Source organism: Numenius arquata, chromosome 5, assembly GCF_964106895.1.
Source record: "Numenius arquata chromosome 5, bNumArq3.hap1.1, whole genome shotgun sequence".
Lineage (NCBI taxonomy): Eukaryota > Metazoa > Chordata > Aves > Charadriiformes > Scolopacidae > Numenius > Numenius arquata.
The window spans coordinates 22,520,510-22,536,652 of NC_133580.1; the positions used below are offsets into that span (position 1 = coordinate 22,520,510).

Here is a 16,143-nt window from a genome sequence, read left to right on the forward strand (position 1 = left end):
AGATATTGTTATCAAGTACCTTTGGGTGCTCTCAGCTGGAAGATTTTATAGAAAAAAAATCTTCTGCCTGTCCTGCAGCAGAGCTCCAAGAGGGAGCGCTGACTTGTGTAGTGTGGATCCCTACGGCAGAGAGCAGCTGTAAGGTGACGCCAGGACCCACGGGCACTGCCATCCTCACACACGCAAAGGCCCACATGAAACACAGGAGCTTTAAAGACCTGGACAAGACAAACAAACACAAGACTTGTTTTGGCCAAAGCTTTGTCATACCAGCCTGTAAGGAGAGGCACCGCCGCTGCTTTGAAGGGGCTCACAGAGGAGTCCCTGCCTTGCCCAGGAAGGTACCACACAGCCCCTGCTCCCCCTCCTCTCACACCCAGCCCGGGCACAGTTTCCCACCCCCTTTCCCCCAGCCCGGAGGAGTCATCCCTGACAATTCAAACATGGTTACTAGGCTTAGAATAACCAGGACCTCAAAAAAAACAAACAAACAAAAAAAAAAGCAAGCAGCTTGTCAGTTCAGCCCACTTCAGAAGAAGAAACGGAACACAGACCAGTGACTCCAGTTTGGTAATACAGGTATCTATTTTATTAAAAAAGTTACAAACAGGTGGACTGTAGGGTTGTCTTACAAAATGACAAGAATGAATTCTACTGGAAAAAATTTTTTTTACAAAGCATTATAGGTAATTGTTCCGTTTTTGCACTTGTTATTCCAGATTTCACCTATCACTGATAAAGATACAGTACATTAGATACATGATGTTAGGTTACATTTTTATTTGTAGAGCCCTACTGCAGTGATTTGAACAACTCCTAAACAGATGCCATAGTAAAGACAATACATATTGCATTTATTATTAGCTTCTTACTCTAATAAGCAACTTCACATGCAATCTATTGAGGAAGCCTAAATTAACTTTTGGTCCCTTTTTCCCCCCAAAGTGTGCTGAAGAAACCATCTCTCGTTTTCCCAGTCCTGTCACTCTAAGCTAGTTCAAGTTTCTTAAGGTTTTTTTTTTTTTTCTATTTTTTATTTTTTCTTTTTTTTTTTTTTTTTTTTTTTAATTTTTTGCGCTGAGGTCATTGAAAATGAACACTGGTTTGAAAACTACCCATAGGAACCAACCACTGATTAATATTAACTGACTTTTTTCCCCCCTTAGACAAAGGAAAACTAAGATCTTTATGAATTACTTTTATTTCCTATTACTTACTTACAAACTACAAAAAAGATCAACAACCACCACTTAAAAAACCCTCTACTTTGAATACAAGGTTTGGTTTAATTCCGATATTAAAGTGCAAACCTAAGTATTAGCCTCAGCTTGTTTATAAAACTTGTACAAACAGGGGGAAAAAAATAATCAAATAACCCCATAGAAAAAAAAAAAAATCAGTTGTTTTGCTACCCAAGCAGAAAACCTGGTGTCCTCTTCTTTTCAGGATTCAAATTTAACACTAGATGTAGACTCAGAATCTTTATTTCTGCTGACGCTGTAAAGTCAGCCTGTGTTATTACCAATAAAACACATTAATGGTGAGACACTGTACCGGTGAGCTTTTATTGTTTTAAATGCCATCATCCACAATACAGTCTGTGAGTTTTAAACTGCTTAACCTCATCTATCCGTCACTGCTTTTACTGGAGCTTTTCTCAAAGTTATTTAGCTATTACAGGGAAAGAATGTACATTTCTAGAAGCATGTTCAAATGACTAAAGCTGGGCTCCTAAAAACCTAGAACTTTGGTGCAGTAGGTGAGCTGCAGTTATTAAATTTCTGCAAAAAAAAAAATTACACATTTTAAACCACTGCTAGAAAAAGCTCTCATGTATGCAACATGTTAATAAAACCGAACAAAAAAAGATTTCATCTGTTCTTTGTACATTTTCATTCTGCTCTTTATACCTGTGTTATTGTTAAAATTTTCAAGTATTCAGAGAAAATGTTGATCAGGTAAACAATAAGGAAGGCAATGGCTGTTTAAAGCACACTTGCAATTAGTATCACTGAAACCTGGTGCTTTTCCCCTTGTTACACCAACTCGTCTCTAATATTAAACTTGTTTATTGGGAAATAAAAAAAAACAACTAAAAAGCAATTTGTGACAGTGCAAGAAAAACATTAACAAATATTGCTTTAAAATATTACTCAGAAAGACAAATATTAGGAACTATAAAATGTAAAGTGATCTTATTTGCATTAGATTTACATGTGCAGAGGTCTACTAGATGTCTCAATGTGCCAGGCAAAGCTGAGCTGACTGAGTGAGCACACAGCCCACTTCAAAGGATACATTATCCCTTTTCAAAGGCATAAAGAAGCTATTTGTAAACAAGCAACTTTAGGAACTCAGCAGAAGGAAAAGTGTGCTGCCGTTTTTTTCAATGCTACAATTGTCATTTTTGAGTTTGAGAAACCCAGGATTGCAAGAAAAGAAACGTCGGCTGGAGACTTTACATCCCGTTCCAAGGAATCCCTACCGCCTGATCAGACCAAACACAGTATCACAGCTGCGTTTGCCAAGAAAAGGGATACTACATCCATACAACAGGGGTGCCTTCAGTATCTTTTCATGACACTGTCACATGTAAACAAAAAGTCTCAAAGAATGACCAACTACATTGTAGGAGAAAACTTTGCAAATAGAAATAAGCACTGATGCGAGGTAATATACAGAAGTAACAATTTGTTTAAGGCTCAATTTATTCTCCATTTAAACTCTCTTCTTTTAAAAGGCATTGAGTAGGTAATACTGAGTTTAAGTATTTAATAAATACAAGTTCAGAAATTGATTAAAGAAATCAATTAAAATATTAAAAATGAACTCTTGCATATTAGCCATTATATGAACTTAGAAAGCTATAAAAGGACTGATAGATAAAGAACAGATTTTTAAACTTATGGTAAACATGCTAAGCATTCTGATTAAGGTGTGTGGATCCTGGAGGCCACCAACCTTATGCACTTATGTATGGCAATGTGCTGTAATAGAGACAGGTTTACCAAGGCTCAGCTCTGCAACCTGGGCTGAAAGTTCTCCAAAGCAGCATCTGTGCAAGTTTCCTCTGAGTTTTATCTGCAATTTAAACAAAATAACTAATGAAAGACATATTCAGGACACAGTCAAAGCGAGCTCAGCTCCTCCCAAAGTGCAGAACAGCTCGTTCTCTGTACCGAGCTCCAAAGCACTGCTTTACACAGCACCACTCTTCAAGTTCTCCCCCTCCAATTCCAGTAATACAAGAAAGGAGCAGGTCACAACTTCGTGTTGTGAACTTTGTCCCCCCCTCCACCCCAGGATACCAAACCGCTTCTAAAGATGTGAAACAGCTCACTGAAGTTCTCCCGCACGGAGACACAGGCACCAGGCTTTGCACTGGTGGTGAGCAGGCACTCCAGCACCCACTGACACCAAGCACAAGTTCTGGGAACAGGCAGACAAGCCAACATCTCAGTTGCCAGCTTTGACATCTGAATTTTCAGTATTCAGATCCTCTAAATTACTACTAAAAAAAAACCCAACACCTTAGCATTCCTCAGCCTTCCCCACAGCAGGGACAGAACCGTATGCCACTGCTCTCAATCAAGTCCAAGGAGTGCTGCAACACGCAGTGTCGCCAACGTGACCAATATCTCTTTCTGGTAACTTGCCCACACCACTTCGCAACATTTATCGGCAGAGACATCATAAAAGCCTCAGTCAAAACGTGCATGCACTTCATTGAAGCTCGATCCTTGTCTTTTCGGGGATTTCAATGAGTCTTCTCTATCCTTCAAGTCATTTCTTCGTAGGAGTCAGGACTATACGTCGCCTACCGTACAGTTTCCTTTCCACTGTTGGTTTGCTCTCAATTAACAGTTCGTCATGACAGAGTGCTCTGACTCAGTCAGGGTTCCCTTTCTTGCCTAACAACTGGTCACCCAGAACATTGAGGAGCAGTACTCCTGACAGGAGCAAACAGCCAGGTTTTGTTTGCGTGTTTGCACAGTTTGCAAAACTGTGTCCCGTTTTGGGCCCCTCACCACAAAAAAAGACATTGAGGGGCTGGAGCGTGTCCAGAGAAGGGCAACGGAGCTGGTGTGGGGTCTGGAGCACAAGTCTTGTGAGGAGAGGCTGAGGGAGCTGGGGGTGTTCAGCCTGGAGAAAAGGAGGCTGAGAGGAGACCTTCTCGCTCTCTACAACTCCCTGAAAGGAGGGTGTAGCCAGGGGGGGTCGGTCTCTTCTCCCAAGGAACAGGCGATGGGACAAGAGGAAACGGCCTCAAGTTGCTCCAGGGGAGGCTCAGATTGGATATTAGAAAAAATTTTGACAGTGAAAGGGTTATTAAGCCTTGGAATGGGCTGCCCAGGGAAGGGGTTGAGGCACCATCCCTGGAGGGATTTAAAAGCCGGGTTGACATAGTGCTTAGAGACATGGTTTAGTGATGGGTTTTATCAGTTAGGTTGATGGTTGGACCACATGATCTTAAAGGTCCCTTCCAGCCCAGACAATTCTATGATTCTGTGTTTCCCAACTAACAGTAATTCTCACCCAGTCTGGTGAGCACACGTTCCCCCTCACACCAAGGGTTTTACATGAGGATGGTCCCCGTTCTCTCAAAGCAGCAAACAAACATTTAGCTTTTAACAGGGAGGGATTAGACCTGATTCATAGGCATTTTGTCTTCGCTTAGAGCACAGGAGAGGCAAACCATTTACAGTGCAGCTCCTTGTCCTACCAGAGTCAGATCCATCCCAAAACTTCCCCTAAATCCAGCATCCAGTGCTGTGACCAGCAAAGAATTACTGGAGATAGCAAGAGTAAGAACAGAGAAAGCAAATAATGGTATTTTCCTCCACGCGCTCTTTCAGCATCCCTGCGTGTGCAGGTCAGGAACCTCCCAATCCAGGTTTGCCATCTGTCCATTTAAGTTGTGCATAGTCACCATATAGCACCTCATCTGCCTTGGCTTGCCCATGAGATTTCTATAGCGCTCTTTAGTCTCTTCTGCAAGCAAGCAGGAGAGAAGGGGATGACAGACAATCTAAATTTGTCTGTGTTGCACAGCCCCACGGCTCCGAAGGCAGTACACTTTCAGTTTTGATCCCTAGAGAAGATTACTCTTGCTTCAGTGCTTGTTAATACCAGTTACTCAGGGAGGAGACCAAAATCACTAATCAGCATCACCCTTTCACCCCAATATTAATACCTCTACAGAAAACCTTTAATGCACCAGCATTGTAACAGATGCCAGATTTTAAAGAAGATTTAAAATACAAGCCACTGTCATACTGAAAATTCAAGAGAAATACTAGAGCAAGGAACTCTGATCAACGCCTATAAATACTTAAAGGGTGGGTATCAGGAGGATGGGGCCAGTCTTTCTTCAGTGGTGCCCAGTGACAGGACAAGAGGAAACGGGCACAAACTTGAACATAAGAAGTTCCATCTCAACATGAGGAGGAACTTCTTCACTTTGAGGGTGGCAGAGCCCCGGAAGAGGCTGCCCAGAGAGGTGGTGGAGTCTCCTTCTCTGGAGACATTCAAAACCCACCTGGACACGTTCCTGTGCAACCTGCTCTAGGAGGACCTGCTCTGGCAGGGGGTTGGACTAGATGATCTCCAGAGGTCCCTTCCAACCCCACAGCATTCTGTGAACAGAGAGCAGCTACTGGAATTCTCACATCTCTGACTGCAATAACGAGATGACAGAAGACCACTGCAGAAGCAGGAAAAGGGGGGGGGGAAGGAAACAGGATGCAAGAACAACACAAAAAGAACTATGGATTACCCTGATTATGTAATTACATTCCATCCTTCATCTCACCCAAGATGGCTGGCTGGAAGGGTGATTTAAGCAAGTGCTACTCAAAAATGTTGTGAAAGAACCTACACAACATCATACCTGACAGACATTCTGAGGTATAAGTGGTACCTGCTAGTTAAAACAGATCAAGAAATAGCTTTAGATAAAACCGGGCCCAGCACATAATCCATCCCACACCCCTCCCATTGGTTTCTCCATCAGAACTGTAGAGACACAAACTGTTTCTGTATACTTCATTCTGAACTAACCGATCCACACCTAGGACTGCTCCTGGGCACAGACAGGCACCAGAACTCAGAGATGATGAGGATTATGCTAAGACAGAGCTATGGTTCAAGCACACTTCCTACACATCGGTTTTCAGCCAGCTGGTTCCACTCCCTTAGTGTCACTTTACCTAGGAGAGGTCACGGCTCAAGCAGATGTCTGAGAAGCAGCAATTGTTCCCTGGATGACAGATAAGCAGAAGAATTACAGATCTGATTACAGCTATCACAAGACACTATCAGCAGCTCTCCTACACTAGAGCACATCAGACAGAAATTAGCAGGCGGCCAAAGGCTTATCATAAAGTTAATGAGATCCTACACCTACTCAATCAAAGAACAAGGATAGAGTGGGAGCCAGGAAGAAGAAAATATCCCAAACGTGTGAAGCTGAAATGAAAGCCAGGGAGCACGGAGGCTGTGAAGAGCCACGACTAGTAACAGAAGTTCCAGATGTGGTGAGATCTGGACTGAATAGGAAGCTGCTTAGGAAGGAAAGACTAACTTGTTTGGCACAGCTGATGAGATTACACTGGGCAGAAGAAGCATCTCCTAGAAGCAAGGAAGGATTTTGCTGCTAGAGGCTTGATGATACAGCATGAGCTAGGCAGAATGAAGGAGAGGAAATCTGTATTACAGAAGTTTAGGATCCTCTATCTCAAGAGATCACAGAGACACAGGAATACAGATATTTGTTCTGAAGCAAGAGCATGCTTTGCTTAAGAAACTCATAAAATCTAGGCATAAATTAGGATTCACAGGAATAACATATGGCTCGGCCCCCTCTCCCCCTCAATTTCACCTTTAAGATGAAACTTGATATTTAATGTTAAATCCAGAACCCGCCAGGTTACAAAGAAGCCTCCCTTAGAAGTAACCAATTCTGGAAGCGTAGGTTTCATGGATAATGGGTCTGATTTTGTCAGAGTTGAAGCCGGCAACCTGCACAAGACAAAGCATTAGTAACCCAGGGCATTGCCGTAATCACTGGAATGATATTTTAAGTCCAGACACTCTCTATTTGTGAAGCTGCCTTAGAACTAGCTGAAACTTGGCATTACTGTAAGTGACTCGAGATACTAACCCTGTAAGCACTTAGTTAAAAAAGCAGCAATTCCTTTGAGTTACTCCTTCCTATAACCCTATAAGGCTGTGCAGGTATTAGGGATGAGCATACAAGGAAAGACTTGTGTTTTCCTCTGCTCCAATACAAGCAGTTTGCTCACCTTTCAGCAAGCAAATCTTGAACTTACACACATCTCTTACACGGTGACAGCAGCCTTTCCTCATTTCACAGAACCGGAGATAAAAACATCGTGTATTATCTTTAGTGTGAGAGCACTAGGGTTGCGTGATCTAAAAATTTTACATTCACAAAGCACTAGATAGCAATCTCAAAGACAAGCTTTGAGACTTCACACTCTGACCTTGCACTCAAGATTAAAGAGGATACATAGTACAAAGCTGCCAGTAATAACCTATTTTCCCTCTTGTCACTCAGACAAAAAAAACTCCTTTGACTCAAGCAAGAGTTACCGATCTGGCAATCAGAGCCTAAGCCTCAATCAGTGGAGCTGTCAAGCAGAGCAGTTCTTTTTCCCCTGAATTTTCATGTCCTCCCTCATCCCTGCGCTTGCCCTCAGAGATCACATCGAGGTGTTGGCCAAGATAGGTCCAACACACAACCGACAGACCAGCTGGCTGCATGCAGAGCGGTACCAACGATGTAGGAGAACCCTTTGCAGCAACATGGATTCAAGCCGATGGTGAAACTAGATCTGCAAGCGCTACGAGAAGAAAGAAGAGCAGGGGGAAGCCAGAATCATCCTGCACAGGAACGACACCACCACTGCATGCAAGGGAGGAGGAGCGGATCCATTTACCCAATCAGGTGAAAAAGATACTGAAAAAGACTGCCATGGGTGCCAAGAGCAGCCATCCTTGCAGAAAAAAGTAAAAATCAAAGTGATTACCCATTACCCAAGACAGGGGAAGCTGCCCCTCTGAACACCACACTCCTGCCACACCTCTTATGAGTCACTGGGAAAGAGTCGTGCATTTGGAAGCCATTTTACAGTGTGTGCTCCTCATCTAAAATCGTCAGAGCAGAGAACTTCGCACACATCCTTGGCTAGTGCACATGGGCTTCACGCCACTCTTGACAGCTCAAGGCAGTTCTCTTCTAAGCTTATTCCACTGATAAGGCAGAAACATACTCTAAGTACATTCAGTTTCTGTCCCATAGAATTTTTTATTATTTTTTTTAAACAATCTCAAAGACTAGTCAGCAAAACTATTGGGAAACTTGGTCACAATAATCCCATTCAACTCCAAGGTAATTCCCATTCAGATACCAGCTACAACCAGTAAGGAAACCCACTGCAAATATCACAAAACATTATTAAGGATAATGTAACATCAAATACAGCACTGACAGTCAAAACAGGTGCAGATGAGATCATATAATTTGTCTCATTGTAAAATTACTGCAAGTAAATGCAATGTTCCCTGACTAACCCTACTGAAGTAACGCAAGAAGCCCATTTGACTCAAGCAGTCGTGTGCAACCGAACGCACAAGGTTCTGTCTCCTTCGGAGGAAGGCTAGCTCTAGGTTAGACAACTTCAGGCTCCCTGTCACACTTTATCTGCTCACTTAAACTGCATGCTTATGCACCTCAATTAGTTATGACTGTTCCACCAACCTGCTCTGTATGGCCATGATTGAGGTTTTTCTTAATTTCTCTCACTGGACGATGCAAGTTGTACAACACTGATCTTGTTTTTCAGGCAGGGAGGCATAGTTCATTTGCCTGACGATCTCAGCAAACAGTTCATCCACCATTGTTTTGCTCTTGGCTGACGTCTCCATGAAGGGACAGCCCCACTCCTGAGCCAGGGCTCTGCCTTCTGCAGATAAGACCTCCCTCTCCGACTCCAGATCCACTTTATTCCCCACTAGGATCAGAGGAACTTTCTCGTATCTCTTCACCCGGACAATCTGGTCCCTCATCGGCTTGATGTCCTGATCAAACAATCCAACTGGTTAGTACGTGTAAGTAGCCGCATAAAATTGCTACATAACCACTCTAGGAGCATGCAACCAAGCATTCAAAATACATCAGAAGCCTTCTTAAATTTGTGCAGATCTAGAACTCAGAGGAAGCCGCTTTTAGTAAGCTTGCTGTCTTTAATAAAAGTGTTGTGGTTTTTTTTTATATATAAATGCATGCACATTTTATAAAATTACGTGTATACACAAACAGAAAGCGACTGCTGTAGTCTAATATTAGGGACTTTCAGTTCAGCTAGAGGAAGATACAGCAGAGCTACTTTGAAAGTTGATTTCGGTTCTCTGAAAAAATCGTCCCAAGTCTAACGACCTGTAACATTAGCAGTAGCATGCCATTACACAGCCATTGAGGAAGCTTGTGTTTAGTTTACAGCTTGAGAAAGCTAGTAATTTAAATGAAGCCTTCTCACTTCTGGAATGCTTAGAATAATTCATTGTGAACACATTTAATCACACGTAAGTAACCAAATTAAATGCTGTAAAGAGATTTTATTACCTAGAGATGCATTTATTCAAGTCTGAGCTAACATTGGGAGTTTACACTTGAAAGCCTGAGTCAGCCTCCTCTGCCCCCTGAGTGTTTTAAGTTACTATCAGTACTAAGTTCTACAAATTCTCTTTAGTTTTGAGACAAAGCAATTAAGCGTTTGAAGTTACCACAGTGCAAAAGAACTGCAGAGAGTGGTTTACACCTACAGGCTTCGGAGTAAACATGCTAGAGATAGACAAGAATAATAAAATATTAACAGGGTGGATGACTAACTGTATGCCCATTCCTTTAATAACGGGGACTCACTGGTCCCCAAAATAAGTTAAAATGAGAGGGGAAGCATCCCAATGTCATTGCTGTTGTTTTCCAAGGAAAGTATGTCTTCAGCTTGTGCTCGGGCTATTTTGAGGCCTCTACTAAGAGAAAGTTTAGCCTTCAGCAGAAGCAAACATACTGCTTCAGTAGGGGTGTGCAAGGTTTTGCCAAGCAGCTGGAACACACCCAACTCAGCAACTGAAGCCAACGCAGTAGTTGCAAGCCCCTGTGCTGCATGTAGTGCTGCTAAATCCACTGATTCCCCACAAATAAAGCCTCATTTCTAGAGGCAGCTTAGACCAGCTACTGGCTGAGATATTTCCATTTTTTGGAGAGTTTTAATAGTATAAATGAAACGCAGACCCACAAATCATCACACATGGCTTGCTTCTCCTCTCCCATACACCACCTATGCTGTGAAAGCATCGAGCTTATGCTGGACAGGAATATATTTTTGGGAGAGGGGGTGGAAAATAACATCTTACTTAACAAGTCACAACTGCAGAACAATAAAACTCTTCAAGACCAACTGAAGAATCAAGCCTTTTAGGAAAGGGGGGGCAGGAGGGGAAGGGGAAGTCTCGGTTTTCGTATTGAGTGATTTCTTCATAAAAGGGGACTGCCAAAAGATTTCTGTTGGGGAAGTGGGAGCAGGTCATTGTTCTCCAGCACTGCGTGGGATTTAACAATGGTGGCACCCTGATAAGTACCTGCAAAGCAAGCAGTTTTCCATCAGGAAGAAGGGCTGGTAAACAGTGGGCATTTTCACTTTTGCCCCTTGTGAGATAAAGGGCTTATACGCTCATATGGCTAACCCTGAAACTTCCTCCTCGGCCAAGCATCGTCCCTAGGGCAAGAAAGGCCGCGTCCGAAGAGGGGAGGTGGGGGGCCGGCTGCCTCCCCGCCCCAGCGAGCCCAGGGCCCGGGCGAGGTTACCTGGAAGGACTGCTGGTTGACCAGGCTGTAGACGAGGATGAAGCCCTGCCCGTTCTTGATGTAGAGATCGCGCATGGAGGCGAACTGCTCGGTACCCGCCGTGTCCAGGATCTCCAGCACCGAGGGGGACGAGTCAACCTCGATCTCCTTGCGGTAGAAGTCCTCGATGGTGGGGTCGTACTTCTCGATGAAGGTCCCGGTGACGAACTGCACCGTCAGGGCGGACTTCCCCACCCCCCCGCTGCCCAGCACCACCACCTTGTACTCCCGCATCGGGCCCCGCAGCCGCTCGCCGCTCCCCCGCCGGGCCCGCCGCCGCGGCCCGGGCCTAGGGCAGGCAGCAGCGCGGCCCTCGCATAGCCCCGGCCCGCCTGAGGAGAAGGGCGAGGCCTTGCTGCTCCCGCGCCGTCCTGAGGGGGAGAGACAGCCGTTAGGCCTCAGCCGACCCGGGCCCGCCGCCCGCCACCCCACTCCTTACCGCCGCACCTCACTCCATCCCGCCGCGCCTCAGTCGCGGGAACCGCCCGGCAGCGGCCGCCCCCGCCCGGAAGGGTTATGCTGCGGCACCCGGCGGCGCCCGCCCCGCCCCTCCCCCCCCCCGCTCTCCTCCCCGCTCACTTCCGGCGGCGCAGGCGGGGCACGCAACGCGACGCGCTGGCGTCACCGCCCGGACGCTTCATGCGGCGGCACCGGCCGCGGTGGGAGGGGTTGTCACCAAGGCCCCTCCCACCCCCGGGCGGCCCCGCCCCGAGATGGCGGCCTCGCCCCAAGATGGCGGGCACCGGCAGGGTGCGGGAGGCTCGGCGGGGCTCTGTCCGGGCCGGGGGAGGGTGGCGGGCGGTTCCCGGTGCCTCCTCGGGGTCCCTGAAAAAGCCCGAACCCAAACCCAAACCCAAACGCGTTCATTTCTCAGGGTTTTGTCACCAAAACGGTCATTGGGTCTTGCCCAGTTCTGAGCTAACAGACCTGGGGAAAACAGGTTGGAAAGCTAAGTGTGAACAAGTTTGTTCGTTCCCTGTGTTAATCTCCTGGTGGAATTTTTACAAAACTAAGATAACGGGAAAAAAAAAAATTCCTCAGTCATAAAACTTTGAAATTTAGCGTTACAACTTAAAGCGTGTTCCCCCCAGTCCCTCCCCATTCGTTCTGCCCTTCCCAGGAGACCTGCGTGGCAGAAACTGGCCTCTTCTACCAAATGTAAGGGAGGGTCTGTTCTCTTCCTGAGCTCTAGGATCTTACGGTGGTGCCCCAGGTAGGGATTTCGCTCACGTCCTCTTGGGAAAGGTGTTCAGAAGGTTCTGGCAGGATTCCTTGGCCACTGCCAGCCTCCTTCCGACAGCTCAAAAACCCTCCACGTGGGTACAAACGCAAAGCTCTCCACCTGGATACGCAAGGCTTTTCGGCTTTTCGCCTTACGATGTGCTCTGTGGCTTGGAACCTGACCCTCAGCTCCTCTGGGTCAAGCCGGAGAGCCGGAGCCGTGCTCCAGCCGTAGCATTCCCGGAAGGACAGAGTGTAACCGACAGGGCCCCGTCCTGCTGCCGGCTGAGATGCCGAGCATCTCCGGAGCGTTATTGGAACCTTCTGGTTTATAAATCGTTATTAAATCTCGGCAAACGTTCCTTAAAAAAGGTGTCTTTCTTGAGGAGTGCGGTGGCCAGCTCCGGCCCAGGGCTTGTTATCTTGGGAAAAGCGCGAGTCTGAGCTCCTTGTGGCGGGGGCTGGCTGGGGGTGGGTGGGCAAAGGACAGAGGGTGATTTTAGGGGCCTGCTGTGGCTCAAGTGGGCTGATAAAAGACGTGACCCATAACCCCAGACTTTGCCCTGCACCCTGGCAGCCCCCCGGCTGCGGCAGAAGACCCCCAGCTCCCCCCCCCCCCCCCGCCCCAAGCCGGCGGGCACTTTGTCAGAGGTTTTGCCTTTTATTTCCTCCCGTTTTCCTACCCGCCCCCCCCACTGAGCCCCGCCATGAGAAGCCTCGCAGCCCCGGCCCCGGGTCGCTCCCGCCGGCCGGCAGCAGGGGTCAGCAGGGGACCGAGCAGCCGCCGGGGGGAGCGGCCACGGCCCGGCCCGGCCCCCAGCCCGCCCGGGGCGACGATGGGACCGGCCCCGGCGGCTGCGCCCTCGATGAGTTTCCCCGCGTTGTTAAGAGGAAGTAACTAAAAAGAATAAACATCTGTCTTCTTTCTAAAATAAAATCCCTCAGTCACCCCAGACCTGACTCCAGCATTTCATAGAATCACAGAATGGTTTGGGTTGGAAGGGGCCTTAAAGACCACTCAGTCCCACCCCCTGCCCTGGGCAGGGACACCTCCCACCAGACCGGGTTGCTCCAAGCCCCCTCCAACCTGGCCTTGAACCCCTCCAGGGATGGGGCAGCCACAGCTTCTCTGGGCAACCTGGGCCAGGCTCTCACCACCCTCACAGCAAAGAATTTCTTACTAATATGTAATCTTAATCTCCCCTTTTTCTGTTTAAAACCGTTCCCCCTCATCCTGTGGCTCCCCTCCCTGATCAAGAATCATAGAATCACAGAATGGTTAGAGTTGGAAGGGACCTTAAATATCATCGAGGTCCAACCCCCCTGCCCTGGGCAGGGACACCTCCCACTAGAGCAGGTTGCTCAAAGCCCCATCCAGCCTGGCCTTAAACACTTCCAGGGATGGGGCATCCACAGCTTCCCTGGGCAACCTGTTCCAGTGCCTCACCACCCTCACAGGAAAGAATTTCTTCCTAATATTGAATCTAAATCTCCCCTTTTCCAATTTAAAACCATTACCCCTTGTCCTGTCACTATGCTTCCTGACAAAGAGTCCCTCTCCGGCTCTCCTGTAGGCTCCCTTCAGATATTGGAAGGCTGCTATGAGGTCTCCCCGGAGCCTTCTCTTCTCCAGGCTGAACAACCCCAGCTCTCTCAGCCTGTCTTCATAGGGGAGGTGCTCCATCCCTCTGATCGTCTTCGTGGCCCTCCGCTGGACCCGTTCCAACAGGTCCATGTCCTTCCTGTGTTGAAGACTCCAACACTGGACACAGTATTCCAGGTGGGGTCTCACGAGCGCAGAATAGAGGGGTAGAATCACAAAAGTCCCTCCCCATCTCTCCTGGAGCCCCTTTAGGGACTGGAAGGGGTTCTAAGGTCTCCCCGGAGCCTTCTCTTCTCCCAACTCTCTCAGCCTGTCCTCACAGCAGAGGGGCTCCAGCCGTCCCAGCATCTCCGTGGCCTCCTCTGGCCCCGCTCCAACAGCTCCGTGTCCTTCTGATGTTGGTGGCCCAAGAGCTGGAGGCAGCACTGGCGGGTGTCTCCCCAGAGCAGAGCAGAGAGGCAGAATCCCACCCCTTGCCCTGCTGGCCACACTGCTGAGGATGCAGCCCAGGTATGCGGTTGGCTTGGTATGGAGATTGCCCAGACCCACATGTAGGACCTCGCAGATGGCCTTGTTAAACTTCATGAGGTTCGCACAGGCCTAACTCTCAAGCCTGTCCAGGTCCGTCTGGACGGCATCCCTTCCTTCCAGCATTTTGACTGCACCACTCAGCTTGCTGTCATTGGCAAATTTGCTGAGGGTGCACTCAATCCCACTGTCCACAAAGCATTCCCACCTTTAGGGGAAGCTGCCGTCTAATATAACAAAACTTGGTTCTGGGCCCCAGACTGGTGCTTCTCAGCGTGCAGAATTTCAGCAGATGTGTGTGAGATGCAGGATTCATCCCTTTTGTCTTTGCATCACTTGTTTGATTGCAAGTCTGAGGCAGACTTCACCATCTGTCTGCGTTGTGTCCATTCCGTGCTCCCAGTGGGCCCTGGAGAGGTGACTGGTCACGGCTAAGCACCATCCAAAGATGCAGATGCGGTATTGGAGAGGTGGCTCTGCTTGTGGCTGTTTTTGCAAACAGCATTATTTTTTTCACATTTTTTTTTTTTCCATAGAGAGAATACGTCTATTATGGGGAAAGCTCAGTGAGGACTTTTGGCTGCCAGAACTAATCTTACATAACTCACACCAAATTTGAGTTACTATTCTTTATTAGATGTAAGTAATAACCCCTCTCCTTCCTTTGCCATTGCCTCCAACATTGTTTCGGCAAGTAAATTGCTGGCACGAGGCTGAAGAGCCTGGATGGAAGATACTCATGTGGCTGGTGAATCAGATTGAACATGTAAAAAGGTGAGCATTAAAACAGTCTGGCTACTACTTCAACCCCATTATAAATCACAAGCAGCTGCAAAGTACCTAATGCACTCAGGGTGCTCAGGATAAAGGAAGGATGCAGAGGAGCTTCCCATCTAATTTTAACCATGACACAATCAGAGACAGTGACAAAGTGAGGGGAGGGAGAAAAGGGGCAAGGGAGGATGAGGGCGACAATAATGAGATTACACGGTCAAGTACTTAGGTTCATTATGTGCATGTCTTTGTGGCATTGCTGGTCCATTATGTTTGTGATGGGTGGAGGAATGACTAAGGGAGAGGAATGGGGCAAAGAGCACAGCGATGGGGCAAACAGGAAGAAAGCCCAAATAAATTTTGGTGCTATTTGACTTAACCAGTGATGCCTCACTCCTGGGCAGAGAGGACAGCCTAAGGGGATGGTGCAGGATTGGGAACCTGGTTTTTTGTTTTGTTTTGTTTTGTTTTTTTTCTTCTGGCTCCTTAGTGCATATTCAGTATCGGTTTAGATTCCCAGAGATTTATTTCCCAACTCAGAGCACTTTATACCCTGCTTTACATGTCTACAGCTGAAAAAAAAAAAAGAAGGCTGATCCCAAAGCGCACCCGACTCTTCACGGTCCTTAAGTCAAGTCCTTCCCTTCACTAAACAGTTTGTGCGGCTATTTCACCCCCTTGTACGCTACCACGTACTTGTAGCCACAAAAATAGCTGGTGATGTAAAAGGTTTTGAAACTCCGGATGGGAATAGCTGCTTCTGCCATAAATGGCCAAGCCCTGAGCCAGCCATGCAGGGGCAGTTCCTGCCGATCCCGCTGCTCCCTGCTATCACCACCTCCGTACCACACCGCTGGAGCTGCGGCACAGCCTCGGTCAAAGCCCTGATTTAATCTCTACTGCCACTTTCTCCCTGGCTCCTGCCAAGGAGAAAGGCGCAGGGCTCAGCCCTCGGTGCTGCCCCGGGAGGGTTTGCCCTCTCTCGGCAAAACAAACCTCCCCAATGAGCATCTGGGCAGGATTTGATTGCTACCAGAGCAGCTCTGTACTGTTGATGGACTCAGCTGCTCTATGCCATGCCTGCAGC

General features: G+C 47.4%; 1 protein-coding gene across 2 annotated transcripts; it reads right to left on the bottom strand.

Annotated features, from left to right (window-relative positions):
- Positions 1–575: 575 nt before the first annotated feature.
- On the bottom strand, positions 576–11,295 carry RAP2C (RAP2C, member of RAS oncogene family). 2 transcript variants are annotated; one of them, XM_074148372.1, is made up of 3 exons: positions 10,892–11,295; positions 8,783–9,102; positions 576–3,081 (listed from the first exon to the last, which is right to left on the bottom strand). In XM_074148372.1, the coding sequence occupies exons 1-2, from the start codon at positions 11,162–11,164 to the stop codon at positions 8,824–8,826; spliced, it is 552 nt and encodes a 183-aa protein (XP_074004473.1). In that variant the 5' UTR covers positions 11,165–11,295; the 3' UTR covers positions 576–3,081; positions 8,783–8,823. The 2 variants fall into 2 exon arrangements, with proteins under 2 accessions (XP_074004473.1, XP_074004474.1); XM_074148373.1 differs by having other exon boundaries at positions 1,027–1,077; positions 8,896–9,102; positions 10,892–11,164.
- Positions 11,296–16,143: the final 4,848 nt, after the last annotated feature.